Source organism: Aphelocoma coerulescens, chromosome 1A, assembly GCF_041296385.1.
Source record: "Aphelocoma coerulescens isolate FSJ_1873_10779 chromosome 1A, UR_Acoe_1.0, whole genome shotgun sequence".
NCBI classification, from domain to species: Eukaryota; Metazoa; Chordata; class Aves; order Passeriformes; family Corvidae; genus Aphelocoma; species Aphelocoma coerulescens.
In genome coordinates, this window is record NC_091014.1 from 13,152,252 (window position 1) to 13,179,785 (window position 27,534).

Consider the following 27,534-nt stretch of genomic DNA (forward strand, 5'->3'; position numbering starts at 1 on the left):
TAAAATACTAGACCTAGAGGAATTCATAATTTCAAGCAGTCATCTCTGCAAGCCAAGTTGAGATTCACTTATGAGGCTAGGCTTTTAGAGAAGTCAGATTTTACTAGGCTTACATGCACTGCAGCCAGCACTCCATGCCTAGTTTCCTGGCCTGAAGCCAATACCTGCTCCAAGAGTTTACTGGGCTTTTTAACCTCCGCAGGGAAAGAGGAAATCTGATTTCAAGCTTCTACATAATGTTATGCTTCAGTAATACAGCCGAGAGACAGCCCTTATGTTTTATTCATGGTACTTGCATTATAAACCCCAAGTGGAAGCAAAGAAATCCAATTAATCTTCCTTAAGCATTCACATAAAATAGAAGCAGCAAGTATGCTCACTACTAACAAATCAGAGGTATTTCAGAACCAAACCAAAGAAAGCCCTCAATTCTTGAAGGCCATGTAGAGTGACCCCTAACCAAACTACTCAGGAAGCATGTTTATAAAGGTGCAAAGAGCTGCCAGTAATCCACATATATGATGTTCTAACAATGATTCCACAGCATTCATATCTTTGCTCTTAGGAGCATTCTAGCATGGAAACAGAACTTAAACCCTCGAAATTGTTAGGTTGAAGAGAAGAATGTATTTTAGGGAGAGTCTTGAGAAAACAAGTCAAAAACCAAAAGAGATGGCAATTGAGATACATCTGTTGCCTCTCTACAGATCATGATAAGCAGTGGGGAGAGAACAGAAATTATACTGGAACAAATATAGTAAGGTAGCTGCACTTACAGGATCTCTTAGTTCCAAGTGACTGAAACAGTCATGTCCAAGAACAGCCTCCCTAACACCTCTGTGGAAAGGGATGGATGACAAAGCAGATTTATTTGTATAGCAGACCATGGAAACCAATCTACAAACAAGCCTTCCTAAGCAACACAAACCTTTCCAGGAATAGGTTACACAGACAAATCTTCCTCTCCAACCTGCTTCTCCCCAAAAAGGAATCTCTAATTTGTAAATCCCCTGCAACGTGACTATGAAATTGGGTAAACTGTACAACAGGAGTTAATGTAACGCTCTGAAAGACACTCAGTTAGCAGGCAGTAACACCAGGCTTGATTTATAACCCGTGCTGAATGTTCAACTCAGCCAGAATTACAACTATCATGGGAAGACCTAGATTTTATCTCAGCATTTTTGTATGGTTAAGAGGCAGACTTGACTTCTGCTTTCACTTACAAATCAAAGCAAGATTGAAGAGCATATACAAATGTTGAGTCTTGCTGAAAGAGGACAAAAGAAAGACTGAAAGAATCCTTTACTGCCAGCTCATAAAAAGCATCACAGGCCAATGAATCTTCTAGTTTTGTCAGAAGCAACACATAAGGACAGAGAACCTTTTAAAGAGCCTCCAGTTTATTTTCACATCTACAAAGCAATTAGAGTCAATGGCAAAACCTTCCTGACAAAATGTGTTCTGTAACATCCCCCAGCAACAGCCACAAGCAAATAGTACCTTAAGTGATTGCAAATACAATGTAAATGCAGCTGAGAGAAGTTTGGAGTAAACTTTCCTTTTTAGCAATCACAGTATTGTAACAAAACCAGTATAGAGCCTGAAGCAAGTAAAAAACAGTTGAGAAGCTCAATTTGAATGTACAGATTTTCTGGTTTCCTCCCTCAAAGTTCACAGAATAGATAAACAAAACAAAAAAATTTGCACATTAAAAAAACCCCCTATATTGAAATGAAAGTTATTCGCTGAATTAACATTTGAGCTTAATTCTCAGTTCAAATATCTTCAGTTTATGAGTATTAATAAGTATTTTCTAGTCTGGCTTGCAGAATTCAAACACAACGCTCAAACGAAATTCTGCAGATTATTCTCCTCAGGGACATCCAGAAACATGAACATTCCTCACAAAAATCCTGCTTTAAAATGAATACCTCCAACACTAAGCAATTTACAACCTACATGTCATAGAATAAACAAGCTGTGAGCGACACTGGCAAGGGAAAACAAGAAAAACTTGTTCTGTTGAAGTCATGAAAACCTGGAATGCTCTTGTACATCTTTTTTGACCTTTACCAGTAGAAGCTACTACTGGTCTCCATTTCATTTGTAGGGCAACAGGATCACAAAGTAGTAAAAGGTAGAAAGATGTTTATGATAAGCTTTCCATGTCCACAGAACATTCTGCAGTTAGCTTCCACCAAGACTACTCCTAACAAATAAAAAAGAAAAATAAAAAAAGGTTCTTGAGATGCTGAGGGAACAGGATGAAATGAACCCCCATGGAAACAATGTAGCCCAAATACACAGACTTCCTAGGCCTTTACATACCTCTAAAGATACTAAAACGAAGAGGCAACCGTTTGAAATAATTTGTATTCCAGGGCAAAAAAGAAAGAAATCTATCTTTTCATGAAGCTTGTCCCACCTATCAAAACACACACTTTTACTTTATATGATTTTGACAAAGAAATACACTGCTCAGGAAATAACTGGTCACAGACTAAACAGAGTTTGCAAATACTCCCTACCAGCATTAAAAAAAAAAATAAATCCAAGGACAGTAGGAATCAGCTATGGAAGTTCAGTAAGAGCTATGTTCAAGTCCTTAGTTTTCAAGCTCTACTGCCAGAGGGGAAAATAATATGTCTCTATTACTATAAAGTTATTTCTTACTCTTGTAGCAAGTTGACTGTGGCTGGACATTAGGCGCCCTTCCTCAGTTGGACCGGGGAGAGAAAATACAACAAATGGCTCATGGGTTGATGTAAGGACAAAGAGAGATCATATGTAGTATCAGCTACTGTCATGGGCAAAACAGACTCAATTTTGGGAAAAAATATTGATTTATTACCAATCAAAAGTAGAGTAAGGTAATGAGAAACAAAAACTAAATGTTAAAAACCATCTTCCCCCTGTCCTTCCCTTCTTCCCAGGCTTAACTTCACTCCCATTTTTCTCTACTTCCTCCCCCTGAGTGACACAGGGGGATGGGGATCGTAGTCAGTTCATCGAATGTCACCTCTGTCACACCTTCCTCCTTAGGGGGGCAGGGGGCAACTCCTCTCACTCTTCCTCTGCCCCAGTGTGAGGTCCCTCCCACAGGAGACAGTACTCCACAAATTTCTCCAATGTGAGTCCTGCCAAGGGGCTGCAGCTCTTCACCCCCAATGTGGGTCCTTTTCCATGTAGTGCAGACCCTCAGGCACAGCCTGCTCCAGCGTGGTGCCCCATGGGGTCATAAGTCCTGCCAGCAAACCTGCTCCAGCACGGGCTCCTCTTTCCATGGAGCCACAGGTCCTGCCAGGAGCCTGCTCCAGCAAAGGCCTCCCATGGGGTCACAGCCTCCCTTGCACACTCACCTGCTCTACTGTGGGGTCCTCCAGGGGTTGCAGGTGGATCTCTGCTCCCCCATGGACCTCCCTGAGCTTCAGGGACACAGCTGCCTCACCATGGGCTGTAAGGGAATCTGCTCCGGCACCTGGAGCACCTCCTGCCCCTCCTTCTGCACCGACCTGGGTGTCTGCAGGGCTGCTCCGCTCAGATATTCTCACTCATCTCTCCAGCTGCAACTGCTCCTCTGCAGTAACTTTTTCCCCCTCTTAAAATATATAATCCCAGAGATGCTACCACCATCACTGGTAGCTTTTCACAGAAGCCACCCCTGTATCTCCCCTGCTACCAAAACCTTGCCCTGCAAACCAAATCCAACTCTAGTAAATAAACAAGTATCCTTTCTAAAATACAGAGCTTTGTAGGAATAAGTATCCCTGTTTCAAGAAAATACAACACCCAAGGAATTAAGAGATTTCTACATGTTTCATTCAAGTTCACAATAAAGAGTGTCACCACAAAGTCCACATTCTTTGCTTTGCATGTCACAGAAACAGTACACCCACACAAAAAAGAAATGCTGCAACAGCAGTATATTAAAGAAATGCTACATACAGACAAGAATGAATTTTATTATGATGTGTTCCATGTCACCTTTCTAAAGGGCATCTGAAAAATATTTTCATTTTACAACGATTCTATACAATGAACTGAATTGATTAAGAATGATATGCATACTTCCTCCTCTAATTCCAAAGCTACTTTTTCTGGATATTAGGTTAAGTACATAAACAAAAGAAATGGATACACACTGTATTTATACATTAAATATCCATTTATATCCAAAGGCTACAGTAAAAGTTCTCTGTTTCCCAACTCAAGAGATACCTTCTCATGACTGCCATGATTTTCTAAGCAGTAAATACAGGAACATAAATTCACAGATCCTGGTTTCAGAAATTTAATCAGATCTTTGCCTCTGCTGCAAGCTTTCTACAGACAAAAAGGTAAACCAAGAGCATGGAGAATGAGTCAAGTAGGAAGTGCTCTTTAGTGGATGGACTATACGCAACTTGGTAGCTGTCACTTGGGAAATTTGCACCTTGAAGCCCATGCAGGAGCTCAAACAAGCAAGACCATTTCAGCACTGAAAGGGGAGAGCTGAACAACCCTGTCAGATGCCAAAAGCTGCAGCTGCTTTGCATCAGTTTTCCAGATGGTAACTCACATTTAGTAGTCAGTCACAGACTATGTTCAAAGTATTCTGCCTCTCTCTCCTTCGTTTGATTTAAGGACTGTCACTGCACATGAGGCAAAATATTTACAGACTACTGCTAAGGGACACCATCAATATGGATGACACCACCAGCAGTGTAACTGAAAGGAAGCGGGGATAAGGAATGGCATACAAGAACACCAGTCACTATCCCTTCCATTGGCACTCTCCTCACTTTAAACAAGCACCCATAAAAATAAAACCTCAAGAAGCCATGTTTAACTGGTTATGCAGGTATCATGAAGTACATTTAATATCACCATGTTAAGAGCTTTGACACCTGCACTTATTAAATCCTACAATGTACACTGTACAGCAGGTTTCCCAACTTAACGAACATGGACAAACCCATATAGTATTTCCATGACACAAAAAAATCATCAAAAAAGGGATAGTTTTCACATCCCAACAACCAGGAATATCTGGCTGGCACTTCTGTCAGTAATTTAAGTTTAGAATACAAGATATGACTAAAGAAATCCCTTTATCAGGCAAGAATATTTCCCCAAGCTCTTCAGTGAATGGAAAGGGAGACAGATCCCTTTCAGAATTAAAACACTTCCAAAAAACTTAAATATAATCTTTACAGTTCCCAGTTCCTTTAAGCTTCGCACTTCTAAGGAGATCTTCTACGTGCAGAACTGAATGAGCCAAGTTTGAGCTCAAGCACTGGGGAGTTGCATCAGAAATCAGTAACAGAGAACGTGACAGCTGCAAACAAGGCCTCTACAAGAGGTTTCAGATCAAATGCTTCAGCCTCCTGATCTTGTGTCAACTAAGAAAAATTATTTGGTATTCTAAAATCAGAGTAAATTTCTGCTGCGTAAATTACACACAAAGCTGGATTCTGGGGTACAGGAGGGGCATGGTTCTCCAGCTTAGGAAGATTTTGTTCAGCCTAGCAAGCGTCAGCTTATTAAAAAGGGCTCAGGGTCCCTTAAGAAAAAGATGCACTGCTCCAAATTATCCCAACATTGCATATTTACATTAATGTCACTACTATCTCTGAAAACTGAGCTGCATGTAAATCTCAAAGCATCAAAAGAAATTTGAGAAGTCATTCTTCCTCCTGAACACAACACTTAAAACCCTAAACACTTCCTAGACATTGCTGCTTACAGTAGGGTATCTAAATAGAAATATATTGAAGAATTCAGACAAGAGTGACCAAGAGACCTCATAAGCATGAAAATGACTGCTGAATTTAAAGAGTTCAGCAGAGAGGAGGGGGAAGTGAGTCAAGCCACATAGTACAAGAAAACAAAAAAAAAAAAGAAAGTAAATAGAAGTTAACAGAAGGAGGAAATGTTTAGCAGAAGAAAAAGAAAAAAAAAGACAACCTAACAAGGAAGATGCATGGCCTCAGTTCTAAGGAAGGGAAAAAGAAGATCCAAAACTTTCTACAACCTACTTTGGTAACAGAGACTACGAAATGAGCATCCCACTGGATGCAAACCAAAATTATTAAGACTGAAAAGTCTAACTTCTTGAAAGCTAAAATCCCAGAAGAGTCATACAATACAAGGTAATAGTTACGAGAAGAATCACTGCTAAAAGCTCATCTGAAATCTAATCTTATCTATCCTTCAAAGACAGCAGCAGAAAGAAGGGGGGGGAAGGAAGGAGAGTTAAAAAAGAATAGACTAATATCAAAAACAAGAGCTACAGCACCATTTTCAGCTTTCCTGCTCATATGGGGAATCCCCAGTTGCAAGTCAAAAGATGTCAATCTCATTTTGCAACTGCGTGCACGTTGAGGCGATCTTATCAGCAAACGGATCATTGGGAAAAAAAAAAGGGGAGGAGGGAAAGGGAAATTGTACACAGAAACGACAAGAAAAACAGAAAAGATGGATCATGCAACTGGATTACACCTTACCACAAGTATAGGGACCGCAACCAAAAGCTTTTGGACAGGCATTGTCTAATTAAGAGGGGAGTGGCTGAGCTGAGCTTTGCACTGTTATGAAAACAATTTCAACTATGAACTGCTAGAGCAGAGTATCAGCTAAATGACTAACTGAATCAGCAGAGTCATAGCATGAACAGCAACCACTTCTGTCAGACTGACACCGTGTCTTAAAAACAAAAACATTGCACAACTTTAGTTCCACTATCAGAATGTACGTGACAAGTGAAATTTGAGCTTATTTTAAACAGCCTAAACCTTGTTATCTGCAGAACAAATCATGCATCCAGCAAAAGGTTCTTTCAGGTTCTCTGCATGGTAGATCATCTCTGAAGGGTTCACTGAACTCCATTCATTTAATGGAATCACAAGCTGTAAGACCTGGTTATACTTAAAACTCTTTGCAATTAGTTAAAAGACCAGAGAAGTCTTTAAACAGTTTAAAGACTTGAAGAAAACATAAAAATTTTTGAAAAGCTTTAAACACATCATACATCTTGGCTATTACCACGCTTAACATCTTCCTATCACTTAGGAAAGAAAGGTGCCTCTCAGAACTAGGCTCTCTTACATCGTAATTACTACTGCAAGTGAAGGACACACATCAGCTCCTATTATCAGCTTTTCTGAATGCAAGGTGAAAAATCTCACAGTTTCCTCCTCAGTGTCAATATCCCTTATCATCATTACAGTAATTAAACTAAAATTAGGAAAATGCAATTGGTACTACTCTCAAGGCCAGATCTCACATTCACTCACTCCGTATCACTGCATAACCTGATTCCCTGTATTATCTTGTCTGTACCACAGTCCCAACAATCTCATGAGACAAATTTTGCCATTCTTCTTCTGATTGCCCTAGCTTTGCTCCTCGTTTTTTCTAGTACTGAGATCTGTGCAGGCCATCAGTCTCTCTCACAAAGGTAAAACTTCTTCTCCTCACACCATCAGAGCTCTGTGTAGCAGAGTACACAGCTCACTGACCAGAAACAAGACCCCTCCTCATTCACAGGCACAACTGGGAATTCCACTCCATCCCACATACCCCCCTGCAATGAATCTATATTTTGGCTGCAAAGAGGAGGATGGACTTCTTCCATTTTCAGAGCCTCAAAACAAGCAAGGAACTCTCACCCCATTCCACCTGCTTATCTCTTTGTATTTCTGCCTCTACACCTCTAGTCTCCCCACTGGCACAATTTTTCTTCTGGCAGGTGCAACACTTATGTGTATCAGTTCTGAATGCTAGCAGAGAAAAACGATCAATACCATCAACTCCACATTGTTGCTCCTTTTCCACTGCACCAAAAGCAAAAAGGTTGTCTAACTGCAGACTCCAGGAACAAGAGGCTGCACTTGCCTGCACAAGGTTGATATTTAGAATGCACTAATGACAGCTTCCACAAACTCACCTCATTACACCTAAAGGAGCATATTTTATTCCTACTTCCCCACCCCTCATATATTCTGTGTGTGCAAGCTTTTCAGATTTTTATAATTACCAAAATCCTCTAAATTCACCGATGTCCTATCTGCAGGCTGCCTAAAATTTTCATTCTCCTCCTATTCTACTGTCCTCTAACCTTCCTGGCCTTTTCAACAGCACCTAAGTATAATATATTTTGCGCCAAAACAAGATCAGAATCATCTCCATACTGCTTTTGCCTGCTATTTTCCTTTCATGTCAGTATTTCAAATTCCTTCCACGTTCACTCATTATATGCTGCAACCACAGTCCCTCTGGTATCTTTTTCCAGTCTGTGCCACAGCTTCAGCACTCCTAATGCACAAGTCCTGACTATTCCACCCACCCACCTTCATGTCATTCTTAGCTCTCCTCTGTACGTAGGATTCTACGTGCCTGCCCCCCAGCCATTCTTTTCTCCCTGCATCATAACTGCATTTTTCCCTTTCCTCTCTGCAAAGTAAATTATTCACAGGATTAACAGCACAAACCTGTTCTTTAATCTACAGTCAAATACTGAACTTTTGAAAAGCTGGCAGCTCTCAGCAGAAGACTCACTTTCTCACAGCCTTCTTTGTAAAAATACACAGTTTAATTAAAATAAAGTTCTTCTTTTATATAGGAAATTATGCCACAAAATTTTAGCTTTAGAAATTACTTCCTCTAAACAGAAATCTGTAGACTCAGGTGCCAAACAGGCATCATTTGCCTTTGAAAATTTATTTGTTGCATTTGCGTAAGTTTTCAAGGAATAAATGTGAGGTAAAAGGATCTGTTCTGAGCACCCAGCAACCAAAAAAATAAAGAATTTGTGCCTGTCAGTATATAAGCTCTGAGAAAAGTATCTTTTCCACATACAAGCTGCAGAATCTCCTCTTTAGCAACAAATCACATCAATTATTCAGTTAACACTATCAGTGTCAATTTCTTTTACCAATGTGAAAGAATATTTCATCTTGCTATTGTAATATTGTTCCCAGATTTACTAACATGACTCTTTAACACTAGTAGGACACTATGGCAATCTGAGCGAGTATGATTACTAATTACATAGCTTTGCTAGAAGGCTATTGGGTGAGTTTCTTAGCAGCTATCCTTGAAGACATGATGATTTCACCAATATTAAATGGGTACTGAGCATCATTCTAAAGACTTTTTCCAAGTCACCTTTTGGACAGGAGAAAGGGGGGAAAATGGAACCCTTGAAAGCACTGAAATTACATACTTAAAACCCACTTGTACAAAATTTAAAAACAAAAAAAACCCTCAACGGTAAGTGAATCATACACTAAGATACCCATGGAAATTAGTGGAAAATGCACTAAGGTAGCCAGACAACATAATCAATAGACAAAAAGGCATATTGATATTTCTCTACAAGCTTGGCTGATCCTGTAATTACAGGTACAGGCCACAATCAAAGTAACCTAAATTTACACAACAGCTGTAATTTATCTTTCCATTAAAAGAAAGGAAACTTGATTAAACTAGGTAATGGAGTGCACGTTTCAAATTCCTCATATTTCAATGTAAATCTAAAAGCATCAACATCTGGTTTAAGGTCACTGGAGACTAGGAAAGTACATGCAAGAATTAAAAGCATGTATTCTTGCACTGTCTTCATACAGTCATGTATTGTCTTTTAGTTCCCAAGATTTACTGTTGATCACAGCAGGAATCCAAGCAAGACTCTTGCCTGACATCTTGTCCTACCTCGAATGGCCATTTTTGTCCAGCCCCACTAATGAACTAACCCAGCACTCCACCCCTTATCCTGAAGGCTTTGAGCATTCCTTGGCAGATGTGATCTTCAAGAAATAAAAAGACTAAAGCAGCAACTACGTGAGATTCCAAAAATCTAAGTATCTAAATTTTAACTGCATGCTCTCTAGTACTCAGTGACTTAGCCTGTAAAAAATAATAACCTAAGAAACGAGATCATTCACGATTTAATTTTTAAATTAGGGTGATTTTTTGAAACGTGTTCTCTGTTGTTCCCCAATTCAGTTTTGTTCGCACATTTCTAATAAATTACTGGGCATCCTCATTTCCCTAATAGGTAACAAAACCTAGGACCTCTGGCAGCTTCTGGCTGACGCCATCGCTAATTCCACACCCCCTTTTTTGACAGGATTGACGGCGGACTGAGCCGCCGCTGCCTTCCCCACGAACTTACACAACGCCAACGGTGTGTGACGGCCGCAGCGCTGCCCGCAGCCCCCGGCCCGGGTCACAGCCACCTCCCGCTGCCGCCGGGCAGCTCCACCGAGCCCCCTGCGCTCGCTGCCCCGTCCAGCCCCCCGCGGCCGGCGCTGCCCCGCCGCTCACCTTTCGGGAACAGCAGCTTCACCTCCCCGTTCTCCTCCCGGCTCAGGGCCCCGCCGCCATCTCCCGCCGCCGCCACCACGGGCAGCGCCCCGTGCTTCCTCCTCTCCTTGTCCCGCTTTTCCTTGGGTCTCTTGGGCTTGGCGCTGCCGCCGCTGCCTCCGCCTCCCGCCTCGGCCGCCAGCGCCAGGCGGTGCCGGTGGTGGCGGTGCTGGTGCTGCGGGCGGGACGAGGAGGGGGAGGCGGACGGCGGCAGCAGCACCGCGGGCGGCAGCAGCTTCCGGGACAGCGGGGAAGGGAAGGCGAAGCCCCCCGTGCCCGCCGAGGGGCCCGAGGGCAGCGTGGCGAAGCCCCACGGCGCAGGGCCGCTGTAGCTCGGCACGACCGCGGGCAGCGGCTGCTTGGCGCTCCCGCCACCGCCGCCCCCTTCACCGTTGACGCGCTTAGCGCCCTTCAGGCTCCGCTCCTCGGCTCCCTTCACCTTCTTGGCGGCCGGCTGGGATCCGCGGGAACCTTTGGCGTCCGGGGCCGCCCTGGCGCCGAGCGGCTCCTGCTCGGGAGGCGCCGCGCCACGACCGGGACTGGGCGGCTCCGCCATCTTGGGCTCCGGAGTCTATTTACTCTCGGCTCGCCCCAACCGACAGCGCCGAGGGGCGGGGCAGCGCCCTCACCTCGCCCAATGGGCAGGGGAGGCTCCGGACTGACAGCGAGAGTAGCCAGTCACAGGGCGGGAGGGGGGGCGGGCTCTCAGGGGATTGGGGGCGGTGGCTCGGCTGAGTGCGCAGGGCGCGAGTGGGCGGGGGCGCTGTAGGGGCGGGCGGGAGCGGGGACGTGAGGGGAGCGCAGCGGGGACCGGAGAGGGGGAGCGGTGGCGCTCCTGAGAAAGGCGTTTGTTTGGGAATAAAGAAGGTTTGGATCCCGGTGCATCCCGGGGGTTTCGGTAATGCCTCAGGTTTTGGGCTTCTCCTCTCTGGGAGCGGCTGACGGGATCCCGGCAGCCCCACGGGCTGTTCCTGGGAAGGGCGTTTGTTTGGGAATAAGGGAAGTCTGGACTAGCGCCGTTCCCGGTGGATGTACCCCGGGGGGCGATACACCGGTCCCTCGGGATGTCCCGGGGACGAGGGCGTTGTTCGATGGGCGCGCTCTGTAAAGGGCTGAACCCGAGTTCTCCAGGCTCTGCCGCATCCTCGGAGGGAGTCACATACAGCCTGGAAGCGGAGGGCCTGCTGGGAGGAGGCAGAGGCTGCGGGGGTCAGCGGCTGTGCCAGGGGCCCGTGCCATCCCGCCGGGACAGTCGGGTGTCTGTCACCAGCGGGATCACTGACCGCCCTGCCTCAGGGAAGGGATTTGAGCTCAGTGTGCCAAGTAGGAGCCCCCAGCCGTGCCTTTGGCGTCTAAAATTGCCATAGCCGCGGTTCAGGAGCAGACTGAAATTCCCCCAAGTCCTGGTGTCAGCAGGAAGCGTCGCGGAAATGAACAGAAGTTTCCTGGAGTGTTCGCATTGCCGGGCTCCCGCTCTGGTCAGTCACACCTGAGGTCTCCTGGTTGCAGCGGGAGGAACAGAGTCGCTGCCACATTAAACCGAACCTGGCAATTGGCAGCCGGATCAAATTGCTCTGAGAAATTCTGTACGTGATGTATCAGCAGGCAAACAAGGTTTTAAGTTTAGATTTTTTTGCTCCACAAACCATTTTCATTTGAGCTGCCACTGATCAGCCTCAGAATAAGCTCCTCGCACCTGGGTTATCTCCTCCTTTGTTTCATTTTCTTTTCAAGTTGTAAACCAGGCTGAATGCAGTTCAGTGTTGATCTCACCAGCAGCAAAGAATAAATTTTCTGTATCCAGACAACTCTGCTTTTTCCTCAGATGTTTCAAGTTCCGCTACTGTGAGAGTGTGAGAGAGAGTCCTCAAACTGTATTTCTGGGCCTGATGGGGAAAATGGCATCTACATCAAAGGAAGAACATTTCACAGCAGGTATTTAAGCAAGCTCACTCACATCCAGTCCCAGACTGAAATCCAGGTACAAATCTACCCGTATGTACATAAGCTGGTAAACTAGAGTGGGCTTATGAGTATGAAGGTAATTTTCTGCTCCCTCAGAAATGTTTTATTTGTATCAGTGGATGAGAAAAACCTGTGCATTTTAATAGACATATCTCTTTTCCAGGTTAAGTAAAGGTGACCCATCCACCTTAGTCAAAATCAGTGATTTTGTCTCAGTTGATGTTACAGGTGCCATGAAATGCACACAAGGCCATTGGTATCCCTATACACCAGCCCCTAATGGAGACTGGATTGTGGTGACTCTAGAGTGAGAATCTGAGGCACCTCATGGCACTGTCTCAGTTTCACAGGCTTTACAACCAAGTTCATCTTCCTTCTATGCTGGTATTGATACCAAGTCAACAGTATATTAAGTTCATTCAAACTTCAGGTAAGTCACAACCATATTTTCACCTCTGGCTTTTGGGGGCTTTGAGAAACAGAAGAGCAGTGTTTCTTTGTTCTTTAACTAGAGTAAATCCTAGGGCTTGGTTTTGGTTCAAGGAACTTCACCACAACCTCTGTGAAATGCCAGAGTCACCTAGGAGTACATTACTTCTCTCCATGCAGCAGGCTCAGCAAGACTTATTAGGCTAATAAGGCTGGATAGCTGTATAAATAGCTGAATATCTTGATATGTGCACTTATATCAATGTTAATAATTAAGACAATTTATATTTCTGAACTTTGTATTGGATATGCTTGGATGTCTAAAAAATGCATTTAATCGTAATGCAACCCAGAAATGCAAAAATAGGTACAGAGATAAAACGGTGAAAGGAGAACTCATAGCCCAACACTAGATTTAAAAACTGATAAATAAAAAGGTGCAGCAAACTTTAGCAGCTGACAATATGCTACTAAACTCATGTCAAGCTGAAGTTGTTTCCTATGCTTTCTGTAGTAGCATATTGTGCTTGTAAGCATAAGCCAAGTTTTTATTAGTGACTTCTTTATAGAATTCAGCTAGAGCAAGATGACAGAGTACCTATTACATGTAATTGTTGCTTGTTGGAAAGCAGTGTGACTAATGTTTGGAGGTTTGCTGCTGCTATCTCATACCCATTTGTCAGCAGAGAAAATTGCAGGGTGCATGAAATTCAGAAGCCGGCTCTGCTTCAGCTCCCACAGTCATGCTGCTGTACAGGCATTAGAGGGAGGGGTGTTGTCCCTGTCACTTGTTTTGTCACCAATCACACAGATATATTAAAGTGTTCCACCATACCTATGGTGAGCATGCATTCCAGAATATTAAAACTAAATTTCAGGGTGTCTTCCTTACTACCTGTTTTTACTTTAATTAAACCTCTTGCTGCTGGCGCACACACCCCAGGCAGACACTCCTGAATGAGACAGACAAGATAAGAAACACCAAAACCGCTTCAGAATAAAGAGCATCTTTAACAAAGAGGGCGTAAATACGAGCAGTATACCTGGTGTAAAGTACAGGTTAGAATCACAAATTTGGTCTGATGTTAACTGAAATGAGTGAAATACATATGCTTATAATGAAATGATACCATCTCGAGAAGCACTGTCAAAACACTTCCCCCAAACCAAACTACTACAGAGAAATACAGCAGTCTTGTGTCAAAACTCCAGTCCACTGCAGAGAGAGAGCTGTGTGAACTGGGAGTCTTTGTGGGGGTCAGTCCTTGAGGGGTGTTGGCAGCACCCCGCACACAGAGACCAGAGAGCCCATCTTTCAGCAGAAGCCTTTAAACTGATTATGGAAATCATATCAATGTGCTTTTGTCTATAATTTTATATGCAGTTAGGGAAATCCACGAAGGCTTTCTAGACCATGGAAACTGAAATGAGGCAAAACCATAACAGTAAATATGTCAGGCACAAAGCACTCCAACATGTATTAAGAATAAGCTTCCCATGTTATTAGCTTGCTTATTACAAATGCATTGCCATTTTAATTAGGGTAATTATGAAATACTGATCTAAATGTTATTAATCAAAACACTTACTTAAACAAGTTAGTGTATACATTCACCTAAACTTAGAATCATTTCAGACAGCCCTTATAAAATAAAAAGCTGAATGTAAATGTTGTACACAGGTGTTTTGGCTTTATGCTCTTAGCTCCCTACCAAAGTGATGCTTTGTAGCCCTACTCAGGTCTTTAAATAGAAAAACAGCTTCCAGAAATGTTACTTAATCTCTTTATAATTCCAATGGTTTGTTCTCCATGTGCTTTCTTCCTTGGTTTGGCATCTGCTCAGTTCTTAAGTCAAGCATGGAAATAATTGTGCCAAGTGTAAATTCAAAACATTCGATAACACTTAGACATCTTTATGCTGGTTTTTGTCTGCAAAATTAGCTAACTGTAATTTTTAATGCTATTCATTTTTTCTTCAAACTCACTGAAAGTCAGTTAATTCCTCTTTGGAAGTGGAGGTGAAAACTAGCCTTGTGTGCACAGAAATGTACTGACAAAGGTGGTCTCATCATGTAAAAGTGTGATTTATTTTAGAAGAGCCTCATTTTCCATAGTCAGGGTTTTCAGACCAACCAGTGACATATCCAAATACTTCTGCAATTACCACCCAAACAATTGAACTAAATGAGACACTGGGGACTAACTTGGCGCATAACTGGGAGCTGCTGACAGCATGACAAGCCTTGCTGCAGGGTGATAAGAACTGTCCCCTCCTGCCATTGTCCTTTGCAAGGGACAGTGTCCCCACGCCTGAGCAAGGGGAGTGTGCATCTTTGATCAAACCTGTGACCAAGGCGGTGGTTATCCTAAGAAGCCTTTTTTCCCCTCAGAAGCAGCAGATGTCTCTGCTGACTGCTCAGGGTTGGTGGGTTAGACATTTGGCAGAGTGGCAGAGCAGACAACTGGGGACACTCATGGTTTTTATTACCCTGTTAATCTGCCAACATTTTATAGAATCCATAAAAACCACAAAAAGAAGTTTACACTTCGGGGAGGACCTACAGTACTTGTTTCTTGTTTAATGTTTTTTCAAACAGCTACAGATTACTGCTATAACAGCTCTTTAGTCTTTACAACTGGTTTCCTCATTTGTGTTTAACATGTGAAACACCCCAGCTCCAATATTTCTTTTTTGAAGTGTAATAATAATCACAACAATGGAGCAAACTTGGAAAGTCTTGATATTCACAATTTTGAATGATATCTGCTTGCTTAGCTGTTGTCCTCATAGCACCCAAAAAAATTCTGACTATTTGAAAGATCTTTAGAATTTTTCAATACCAAAGGTACATAATGACTAAAATCAGTATGAAAGCAAGAGGATGCAAGCTGAGCAAAACTGTATTTCCTTACATATGGAGGAGATGGATAAAAGTCTTATCCATTTTCTTATTTCAGTAACAATTAAGATACTAATTTTCTTCAAATGAAGCTGCTGGTTTGCAGCTCTAGATTTTTTACAAGTTAACAGCCTCCTCACTGCAATTTGAGATACCTGAATTCCCTGCTGCTTTGCACAGATCTGTGCAGATACTTAAGCAAATAGTCATTTTTTCATTTCCCTTAGAATCCACTACCATTAGATCCACCTTCACTTAAATCCCTCCAGAGTTTGTCCACTATATCCTGGCTGCGTTTTAAAAACTACAATACAGAGTCTAAACCTTCTATCCCAGCAGATGTACTGCAGCTGCTACAGCAAGGCTGTGGCTGCTCCCACCCTTGAGGAAAGGGACACCATGGGAGAAGGGCCCTTTCTGTGGGCTGTGCCTGGAAATCACCATCTTTTCTGCTTGTTGATGCTCCAGCTGCAAGCCGCTCCAAACATCTTGGAGAGAAGGACCTGCAAGTCTTTGCTTCAGCAGGCACAGGAATCAATATCTATTTGCTATGACAAGGACTTAGAGCAGCCACATTTCCCACTGAGCTGTGCCTGCCTGGGCTCTAAATAGCCCCACACCCCATCCTGTCATTAGTATCAGCTTGGAAATTCTATGGTCTTCCAACAGGAGATTCCAATGGTTTCACAGGTGATTGTGGAACTAGTTTGGTTTTGAGTAAGGGCTTTTTTGGTATAAGTTTGACATAGCCTCTGTTATGTATCTTTAAGATCCTTTCCCACCCAAGCCATTCTGTGATTCCATGAAAGAAAATGCACAGATTCTCCCAAACTAAACTTTAAAAGAATACTTATTCCTTAACAAGCAATTCTATGAGATATGCATACCTCTTACTGTTACCAAAGAGTTCAAGTCAATGAACTGAAATCCATATGGATTTCCTGATGGCTTCTTTTTCCTATCCCTAAAGGCTTATGGAATGATAAACAGATCAAAGAATGGTTGTAGAACGGTTGGGTTGGAAAGATCATCTCATTCCAACCTCTCTGCTGTGACCAGGGACGCTTTCCACTAGACCAGGTTGCTCGGAGTCCCATCCAACCGGGTCTTGATTTGGAGTACATTCAGTTCTAGGAAATTCAGGGTTTTGTGTCTTAGGTACAGGCACTTATTTGCAAAGTAGCAGTTTATATTTGTACGTGTAGATATAAAAATAAAATAAACAGCTATTTATATGTAGCGGCTAATCTTTCACTGCTCACCTCAACTTCTTGGTCACATAAACAACATCTTCATGGAAAAATCCACAATCAAGAGCTTTCTGTCTGTTCACAAATTTTATTCCACAGTAGAGGCAGCAGCTTATCAGATCAGTGCCCACGGTGATTCTGGGAAACAGTTAGTTTAAGACAAACTGTTTAAAGTAAAAAAAAAAAAAATGCATTTGTCATAAGGTCTTCAGACTTTCTCTGATGTAACTGGAAGATAATTGCACCTGAAATTTCTACACCGTGGCACTAGGAAAGCATCTCACAGTATAAAGTCACCCAAAAATGTTTAAGTATGTGTGCTGGATGGCAGTTAGGGGCTTTGGGATTTACTCAGGATGGAAGGAATAACTTCGGTGTAAATCTAACACATCACTATCAACCTCAGATCAGTCTTGAAATGGGAGCTCAGTGGGCTCCTCCTAGCCTACTCATGTGAAATCACAATTGTACCTTGTTACTTGTACGGTCTTGCCCTGGCTTAGAGGCAGGAATGCTGAGCCTACATGATGGATAGCCCCACTTCCAGCAAATGTGCAGGACAGATTTATCGTCTCACCACAGATTCTGGCCCAGAGGCTGCTCCAAGGGAGCTCCCTTGTGCTGGTTGCTTCTGATGCTCAGTTAATGGGGAGGTAGACGAAGAAGCAGATGGAAAAATTCTTCACACATTCTTAATCACTGAAAGAAGAGACACTAAAAAGTGCTTGCTTGATATATCTACATAACATCATTAAGATAAAATTTCTAATAAAATCTCCAGCTAGCCTTCTGAGTTGTGTAACTGAAGTGTGCAGCATTTTACAAGCAGTGACATACCCCGGTGCCCTTTCTGTGGACCTTACTGTTACACATATTTTGGTCTCTGAAGACCAAAGGGAGGATTTGTCTCATGGTTTCAAATACAAATTAGATAGGCACATGATGTGGTCTGTAGGAGCACCTGTACATTTTATGCGTTACGGGGACTCCCTAGAGCACATCACATGTTCCAGAAGTGGTGAGGAGAGGAGCCCTGAACGGCTGAAACACAAAGCATTTGGTTTAGTGACAAATGCTGCTTCGTTCCAAAATACCTCCCTGTGATCTGGGGACTGCAGACAGGCCCAAGAGTGGAGCTGCCTCTCTTGGAGCCAAACCCCTCCTTGAGGCAGGGTTGAGCTCAGTCTTTTGGACTAACATGGAAGATCTCTAAGAAAGACCTTTTGGCTCCCGTAGCCATTCCAACTTAGCACCCAGAGGATGTTGGCAGGTGCCTGAGGTCCAAAAGAGGCCTGATGTTTTTCATTTCTTTTAATTGTAAGACTAGACACCCCCTTTCATATGAATCAGGGACTCTGAGACCACCCTCCCTGTTGTGGAATAGCTGCTCAAATTAAGGTTCAGTTTTTTCTAAACAGAACACGTGAAAGGCAGAAGTACCAGAGAATTAAATTCAGGAGAACTTTGACCACCACCCACCATCCAAACGGTAAAGAACTAATTTACCTGTAGAAATAATTTTTGTAGGGTCTGAAACCTGATTTCCAAAAAGGGTAGATTTAGGGGGAAAAATACACTTGAGTGTTCTTTCCAGCATCAGTGAACTTGATCAGCTTGCTGTCTGATGACACAGAAGGGGAAAGAGCTGCTCAGCAACTCAGAGCTGTTAGGTGTCTCACTAGTCCTAATGTATAATAAAGGTTGATTTACATTATAAAAAGAATCACTTGCATTGCTTCCTTCTTACCAGTGATTTACATGTCAACAGGCAAACAAAGATGTATTCATTGCATGGCAATGGTATCATAAAGCGCCCTTGTTCAGGTATCACTTTGAAGTCTCAAAATTCCTGACAAGAGATTGCTTTCTGAAGTTAACTTTCTTCACATCTCTACTTCTCCCACCCACTCCAGGATAGTTCAAGGGTCAGTTTATCCTTATTAGGGTTATTATCCTTATTTTTCTCCCACCTTAGGGAGTAATCTTTGTCTGGGCCTGATCAGGCAAAACCCAAGAGGCTGGTACTCAATTGCAGATTTGAGCAGAAAATCCAACCCAACAATTTATTTAAAGAAGCGTCTTCCTTGAGCTGCATTCCTGTTACCCAACCACACCTCTGCCCTTCTGAGGAGCTTACAAAACTGGGAACCTGCTTAACAAGTTCACTTCAGCCTTTTATTACCCACGGGCAGAGAGGTTTTACCCCTTGTACTTGCTACAGTTCAGCTCTTCCCACCTCTCTCCTCTGGCATTACGTGCTCCTTGTTCTTCCCAACCCTGCCAGACTCACTTTTTACCACACACCAAGCAGAGACCATTCTTTGGATCACTTTATCCAGGCAATTTGCTTGATTTCTGAAGTGCTCACAAATTACTCCCCACAGATCTCATGACATGAGTTATGAATAATTTTTTAATTAACTTTTATAAAAACCTGTGTACAAGTGCTTTTTCAGAAAAGCCTGATGGTACGGGCCATTCACATCAATGGGAAAAGTAACCCTAGATTCTCTACTGGAGTTCACAGGGATGGCTGCTTTGGCTTTCAATTGTCTCTGATGAAACAGATCAGAAGCTACATTACTGCTTTTTAACAAAACTGCTAGCCTTTCACTGGTGGGTTCAGTTGTGTCCAGATACCACAGTAACATGGGACATTAGTGTACCAGGCCCAACCTTCCTTCACTTTCAGCCACATAGTGTTCAGTGCAGGCAAGACTGAAACCCTAAGATGAGAAGTGCACTGGGCAGGGCTGATAAAATGTATAAGTGATATTACAAAGTTAAATATTCACCATAAAGCATATACATTTTGGAGATGCGGCAAATAAAAGAACAGCTACAGCCAACATACACCAGAGCTGGCATGTTTCCTCACAAGGTTTGTGTCTTCTTCCTGCCAGTTTCTACAGGCTCACTTGAACAATGAATACACCATTTAATGTGAAAACAGCAAGAAAGCAAATAAAAATTTGAACAAATATAGCAAAAGACTTGAAAATACTCAGATTATGAACCTGATGGGGTTTTTTTTGTCCTTTTAACATTAGGCCAGAGATGTAGCAGGTGGAATATATACTGGGATGGAACCACACACCAGGTGTCTTCTCATGAAGAGTGGAGTCAAGTAAGCAGAAAAACTCAGCAGTCTTTGATACTCCATGTTTGAACAATGGGATCATCTTTGATCCAAGTCCAGCTCTTCATTTGACTTGACAGTTAAGCTCTCCATGAGATTGTGGCACTACCTACCCAAAGATAATTTTTTTTGCCTGCTTGTGATCTTTTATACCAAGGACTGTAACTCTGTGGATCAAAGTAGGAATTGTAGATGTGAAAGACAACTTCCACCTCACTGCCTGAAATCCACGAAGCTCAGTCACGGTGCCTGAGGCAGAGCTAACCACTGTCCTTATGAGTGCCCCAGAAGGGCAAACATGGACACACAACATTCAACCCCATGGATGAATACGTGCATTGAGCTCACCACAGCTGTTTACATGCACAGGGTATGTAACTTTGCAGGATTTAAGCCAAAATGCAAAACTGATTTCTTACCTTGGCTTCACTACAGTAAGTTCTTCATGCAGACACAATGTAATTTCAGAGGCAAGAGTTAAGTTGTTAAAGAAATCAACTGTTACAGCAACTATGACTGAATAGATCAAAACAGCAAACAATATTTTATTTGCTCACTGCTTTAAGACTGCAAATACTAAGCTTTTGCCATGTAGTCTTAGAAGCAATGAAGTGGAACATTTGGTACAGGTCATAAGGATACCACGGCATTGCAGCCAAGAAAAGTTATTTTCTTGTTCTGTTTGACCCAATGCTTGATAAACCTGTGTTTTGATTAAGTACATGTGTTGAAATGGTTAGAAAAAGTCACATCAGAGAGCCTGGCTCTCTGATTAACTGGATGTTAACTAAGCCTGCTACTAACCACTTCACAGCCTTGCTGTTTGAGCAGGCTCTAGATACTCAGAGGGCTCCAGAGTAGTCAGTGTGTTGTGCTAACTGGCCCCAGCTATGCTCTGTCCTTGGTTCATGTGTTCCATGCATTTAACCCTGCGTTTTAGCCCACGCAGGATAACCTTCCTTAGACACTGTTTCAGCTTCTCAAGAGCTGAAGAGCATTTTGAGATTGTGAGAAAGACCCTTCTTTGGCAATGGGCTGTAGGAATTGCAACTTGTTTGTTTAAACTGCAGAGATGTTACTCTTCCCTCAAAGTCTTGAGAAAATTCTCAAAGCCTCAGTTGTGTGCAATTTTATCTGGTTGCTCAGTTCCATTGTCCCAAGTCCCTAACTCCTTTTTCCTCCTCAAAATCCCCTTTTCAAGGCAATATGCATTGCTATTCTTTGCCTAGCCCAACCCTCTCTTGCTGAGTTCCCTCTCTGTCTGCAGCATGCCAGGGTTATGCTGCAGGCAAGAGCTTTGTATTTGGGTGCTTCCCAACAGTCTGACCTGCAGCTAAAAGCAACTGCTCCAGCAGCACGGGGTTATCATGCTGCCCAGTCACTGATCACACTTGATCTCATTCATTCTTTTAGAGATTTATCTCCAAAGAAACCCAATCCAAGATTCCAATACCCAAAAACCCAGAGGTAATTCTTTGAGATTTTCATTGTTCTGCCCAGTTCCCAAGTTAGAAACTTCTTTAAGGAAAATTATGTGTAAATGCAGCAGGTTTTCCTAGCAGTTAAGAAATAAAAATGCTGGCGTAATGCTCTAATTACTACCAAAATAGAAAGTTACCTGTCACATCAATGCACAACCTTACAGATGCTGAGTAATAAACAGTGGTATAGGCAGAGGTCAGCTTTCTTGAGACTTGAAAAATCACGTTTCTAAAGCACAGAGAACTCATTCTGCTTTTGATGTGATCATTCACTGCATGATTTGTTCAATATTAATACCTTTAGAAAAAAATTAATCAATGGTGTATTAGAAAAATACAGAATGACAAACAAGCCAAGGCAGTGGTTAGTAATAGAAATAGTTGGGTTGAGTAGCATTACTGCTTCTTTGCTACAGTAATCACGTCAATGCCTGAAAAGCTGCACTTCAGAGATGAAAGCTGAAGACTGCTTTCAGAAAAAATAACATGAAAGACTGGAACTAAACAGGACTGATTTCAATATATATACAAAATGGCTTCAGTGATAATTTGCAAGCCAGTGTAATACTCTAAACCCTTTTAGATTCCATTTCAAATCAACCACAAGGTTGATTGGTTTTTTTTGATGAAGCTGTTAATATGATAGTATTTCAAAGTTATGACATGAAAGTCCCCAGTGTAAAGCATCCAGACCTGCAGTTATCTCTGCACCACCCACAAGAGCAGATACAGAAAGTAATGACATTGGGCAGGTTTCACCTTGCTCTTAAAAGTGTCAGCTTATCTGAAATACAGTAGGTGAAAATATAAAACTCAAAGCAGGGAACAGCGAGCTGTGAATCAGCTCTTTCAAAAGAAACAGAAATCCATGTAGGATAATTGCAGTTTTGTATCACTAAAGCAAAGAAAGGCTGCAACCTTTCTTTGATTTTTTTTCTGTGCAACTCAGCCTGGAATAGGATCCAAATCTGTGCAAAGCTAAGGGGGAAAAAGATGAACCTGGATGTACTTTAATTAACCAGATGCCCTGTATGTAGTGCACAGATTTGGGTCAGCCTTTGCTGTAAGTGAAATTCCTGTGTGAAAAACAGCAATCTACTACCTGCACAGTTTTGTATTTTATTGGTGGACAAATATGGAAGAGATGCTTGAAAAGTACATCCAAAACATATTTGGAAATTCTCTTAACTTTTTTTCCCAAACGTTCCAATGATTTGGACTGCCCAGGGGTGCTGACAGCCCATCTCACATTACAAATCCACAGGAGCTTCATAAGAGTGAAAGTCTGAGCTAATCATCTGCAACGTGAGGGAAGGGAAACAAAGTTCAGGCCAGCCTTATTCTGCCAACTGCAGAACATTCCAGCTGTCTGAACTGTTTACAGATCAGGAATATAGTAGATACAGGTTATCCAAGATGGCATATATCATTGAATTATTTATTTTTAAATGAATAATTGCAAAACTACATCCATGGGAAGTATTTATAGTGCACACAGTTCTTTGAAAGAGCTCCCCAGCTTGGCAATCTGTCACATGTACCAAGCACATGGTGATTAAATCCACAGTCAAGAGACTTTCTGTAATTGCAAGTTATGTACCTTCAGGAAGTTACAACAGAGCTGCTATCTGGGCATTAGCTCTTTCAGCAGAGACACTAAAGGTACAAGTAGTAGATCAGACAATGTTTCCATGGCTAAAGTTTAGATTAATGTAGTTTCTCTACCTGAAATGAACATTTTCTTCTACACATTCTTCTTTGCTTCTCTGACATTATTGCTAGCCAGAACTTTAAAAGTAGTTACTAAAAATAAGGTCCTGAGTGTCAGTGTTCTGTTCAAGTATGAGATCTGTAAGCTAGCTCAGACTGCCATCCATCACTCTGTTACACTTTGCTTCTGGACACAAGTTTTCTTTCCTAAGAGTAAAAACACCCATAGTGAGATTTTTGCTTTCTTTAATTTAAAGATTGTATTACAGAAAAGTTTAAGTAAGGAATCCTTATAAGGATTAACTCTTGACATAATATATTGCCAAGATACAGTGTAGCTGCAAGGGCTCCAGGTGAACCTTCATATAAGTTGCTTTCTTACATACACAGTTGCTGAACAACAAAAATTGTATTCCCCATCTGTAAGAGAAGACAGTGGTATTGAAACAGTCCTTTTACCAGTGTGTTCTGGTTTTCCCAAATTAGAAACACGTCATATTAAAACCGCAAAATCCTACTATACAGAAAGGTGATAGAGATGAATTTTCTAAAGATTGTAACTGATGAAACATTAAAATGAAAACTAAGGAGTGTTGCTTATGCAAAATGGTTTCTCTTTTACTGGCAGGTCAAATATACTAAGAAACGTACAAATACTTTTGATAATCTAATTCCAGATGAACTCAAAACACTGAAGTAACACACACAGGCTAAGAGAATTCAATACTGTTCCAAGGCACTTACTGAATCTCCATGACTAGATGAAAACCAGAACAAATCAGGTCTGACAATTAAACAGTATATAATATAAAAATAACCTTTTGCTTACAATTTACAAAATGCATTACAATCTTTTATCTCTGCTAACCTGCAATTCTGGCTGTATGTGTCCAGCAATTTTTGTAAAAAACCCCAGAAACTATTTTCTAAAACTTCAGGGCAAATAATTTACAAATAAGGTACACAAAAATTTAGATCATGCAGAGATTTCTTACATCTTCTGTTAATATTTTATGATTGCAACTTTATCAAATTATATACTTACTTGCCCTGTACATATACAAAATAATGCATACATGGTAATCAAATGTTAGCAAAAAGTAGTCCATAAACACAATCTGTCAAAAGTATTACTATATTAACATATGTCTACAAGCAGCGTGTAACAGGGTTAAAAGACATTAAGGCAATAATACTTGAAGTTACAAAATAAATCATATGTAATACTTTCTCCTAAGTGTAGTAAGGCAGGTAGATGGCCCCAGCAAAAAAGTTAGGTTGTAATACTGGAATCCACTGTTGTGAACCATGTGTCAGGTTTTGCGTGGGATGCACTGCAAGAATGTACCATTGATAGTTAGATCTACACTGCTCTGTGTTAGTTGCCCCCCAGGAAAGTGGAACACTATTTCTCTGGTTCTCAGTGGCACTTGAGTTTTCCAGTATAATTTATTGATAGTATGTCCATTGGATCTTGGATCATGTCCATTCTGAAGGTGGCTCTCTTGGTCCTCTGGGCTTTGCACAGCGGTTACCAAAACCTAAGGAAAGAAATGTATTTAATACTTTTGTCTGCTGGTACAACACAGGCTCACAAAGGCTGGCAGCAGTCAGAAGAACACTAAGACATGCTCCAGCTCTTACAGAACAGATTTACTCTCAGGGCTAGAAAACAATTTTGTATTATGAGGAATTCTGAAGGCACTCTGGCCATAGGAAATACAAATCTGAAGAATTTGTATGTCATTCTAGTTCAGTACTTAAAACTCACTGGAAAGTACTTTTCAGTAAATACAGTATTACAGCCTTTGTTAGCTTTTTTTTCCTCCTTCTCTGCATACCTAAGCAGTTACCAGGTATTATTTCTGGAAGTTTTCGGTGCTTTACAAAAATTATAACCCATTTGACAAATTCTGTATTTTATACACTTTGGGTTTTTTTCAAAGTGAAGAATTATTTAATCATTTATTCTGGGGAATACTCCTTCAGCACTCCTAAAAAGACTAGGCAGGCTTATTTGTCTGGGTTCTGCATCTCAGTGAGTTGGAGGGTGGCAGTAGCAGCAGCTATCCAAACCAGTACTGATACTGAATCCCCTGTTTAAGTCATCTAGTGATCATATTTTGAAAGATTTGTAATTACCAATATCTGTTACTTCTGCAGGAAATTCTGAAATTTGACCTCTTGTATCAGTGGAACCAGAAAAAGAAATCTGAGGTAAAATGTCAGTTGGTGTTTTGTTGCTTCGTTCAGGACGATCTGGAAAACACACAGAGCCCTCGCTGTAACAACATTCACTTAGTCACCACTGTGGCAATGCCACTTGTCATTACAGTCCAGGAAACAGCTGGCAGCAAATACTATTTACAAAAATAAAGCTTTCAAAGCCAATTTATCATTTCCTAAAAGCAATACTTGAAAATTGTTTATGAAGTAGATGTTCAGTGACAGCAACATATTTCTGCTTGCCAAATCTGGATTATTATTTTTTGTGTTAGTTTGTATGGAAATCCCACATAGCACCTATTTATAGCAAAAACTCACAGTGCCATTTAATACATCAACATGAAGGCATCTGTTCATGTTCTTTCTAAACTAAAGGTGTTTAGACATCATAGGTAACAATATATTCAGTATATTTGACAATATACTGACAATATCTTCACAGCAAACACCAAGTTCAGGCAAATTTTTGTTCAGTAGGAAAAATGTATTTTGAAAAAAAAAATTAAAAAAGCTTTTCCACCACTTACCAGGTAGTATAGGTGAAGTTGTTTTCAAACCCTGTTAATGAGAGATATATAAAATAATTACACAAACCACTTCCAAAAAACTAAAAAGTCAGAAATTTAAGATTATGAAAACATTGCCAAAAACATGTAACATTCATGGAAATCCCTACTTGCTTATGCATTTTTTACTTGACTCAACATTGACAAAAAATGCTACAGTAGTTAAGACAGTTTACTATTAGAACCTTAGCATTTAATGAAAATTTGAAAACATGTCACTGCAATTTATTTGCAAATTTAGGTAGGTTAGTTCTCACACTACATTTACAGTCCCTGAAAACTCATATCTATCTTTTTTGTCATATTTTTAAGCGAGGTATGGGGGGCACATGAAAAAAAGTGAAAAATGTCAAAAGGATTTATATGCTTTTAAAGTTTTGCCTAGATCATGCTGGATGACTTTGAGCTGTATGAGTGAAAAGTGAAATTTGATGGGCAAAACATGGTTTGTTTAAAATAAATATGGACATAAGAAAAAAAACCTTTTTCAGGCAGTGGAACAGGTTGCCTACAGATGATAAAAAATGTCCATCTCTGGAGGTTTTCAGGACCCAGCTAGAAAAAGCTCTGGTTACCCTGGACTGAGGCTCTGCTCCATACCGCAGCTTGGACAAGAGACTGCAGTTCTCTTCCAGTTTGAATTGGCCTAAGATCCATTAAGGGCAGGCAGCAAGCTCCCTAAAAGCAGCATATTTACACTCTTAAGGCCATAATTTAAGATATATTAAGGATGACTCCTTTTAAAAGTATTGCTGACCTTAGAAAACCAGATAATTTTCTTGGAAAGAAAACATGTTCTTCACATCAATTCAGCAGCTCAGGCACAGGTAAAACTGGCCAGTTGTAGATGACCAACAGCTGCAACTTCTCACAAGTATGTATTTTGCTTTTTGTTGTAGCTCCCAGCCAAACCAGAACTGATTAGTACAGACTTGTCTCCTGCACTTACCATGGAGGCTGTTGGCTCAGGCAGATGCTGATCGCGCAACACGCTCCACTCCGACTGTGCAATCAGAACTGGCTTCGGCAAGGGTGTGCCTAGGAAGAATTAAATCAACTCAACATACTTCAGTTCTCCTCATGATGAGGCATTAGTACACAGCATTAGAAATGTGCTCTAAACCATTTTTTTTTAAATTAAATGCTTGTAGAAACATGAAAATCTCTTTACTTGAGAAGTGCTCCAGATAAGGCAAAATGCCACAATATAACTCAAAACACAAGACTGCAGTGTTTGCATTGTGGCTGTTCATTTTGCTCCTTTTGGGGTTCCTAATCAACAGGGGAATTGGCTTCTTTTTCAAGGATCTTTTAGAACTTTTGTTACATCAGCTGTGCAGTAATAATAGGTGTTTTTCAGAACTCCTAAGTAAACATACAAGTCAGGACAGCCACACCTGTCCTTTACTGACATCATGCAACAAGACAAACAAACTGGAAGTGTTTTTAGTGATTCCAGTCCTGGAGAGAGAGTTTTTTTTTTAAGAAATCAACTTTGTTCCTTGTGTGGTCACAGA

General features: G+C 41.5%; 2 protein-coding genes and 1 long non-coding RNA gene across 6 annotated transcripts in view; 1 reads left to right on the forward strand and 2 right to left on the reverse strand.

Moving 5' to 3' along the window:
- RSBN1L (round spermatid basic protein 1 like) overlaps nt 1-10,945 on the reverse strand; it is a 47,586-nt gene extending 36,641 nt beyond the window's left edge. For both annotated transcript variants that reach the window (XM_069035887.1, XM_069035877.1), the window contains exon 1: nt 10,312-10,945. In XM_069035887.1, coding sequence (XP_068891988.1) covers nt 10,312-10,906 — 595 coding nt within the window. In that variant the 5' untranslated portion in view covers nt 10,907-10,945. The remainder of the gene's footprint in view (nt 1-10,311) is intronic.
- A 215-nt stretch (nt 10,946-11,160) lies between these two features.
- On the forward strand, nt 11,161-21,830 carry LOC138121905 (uncharacterized). Of its 2 annotated transcripts, none has more exons than XR_011156297.1 (4): nt 11,161-11,248; nt 12,176-12,285; nt 12,532-12,745; nt 19,946-21,830. It is a non-coding gene; the product is annotated as an uncharacterized lncRNA (long non-coding RNA). The 2 variants fall into 2 exon arrangements; XR_011156299.1 differs by lacking the exon at nt 19,946-21,830 and adding an exon at nt 15,915-18,711.
- A 1,624-nt stretch (nt 21,831-23,454) lies between these two features.
- The window catches only part of PTPN12 (protein tyrosine phosphatase non-receptor type 12), a 70,590-nt gene continuing 66,510 nt past the window's right edge, over nt 23,455-27,534 (reverse strand). For both annotated transcript variants that reach the window (XM_069035918.1, XM_069035908.1), the window contains 4 exons: nt 26,967-27,055; nt 25,979-26,009; nt 25,368-25,484; nt 23,455-24,766 (listed from right to left, as the gene is read on the reverse strand). In XM_069035918.1, coding sequence (XP_068892019.1) covers nt 24,705-24,766; nt 25,368-25,484; nt 25,979-26,009; nt 26,967-27,055 — 299 coding nt within the window. In that variant the 3' untranslated portion in view covers nt 23,455-24,704. The remainder of the gene's footprint in view (nt 24,767-25,367; nt 25,485-25,978; nt 26,010-26,966; nt 27,056-27,534) is intronic.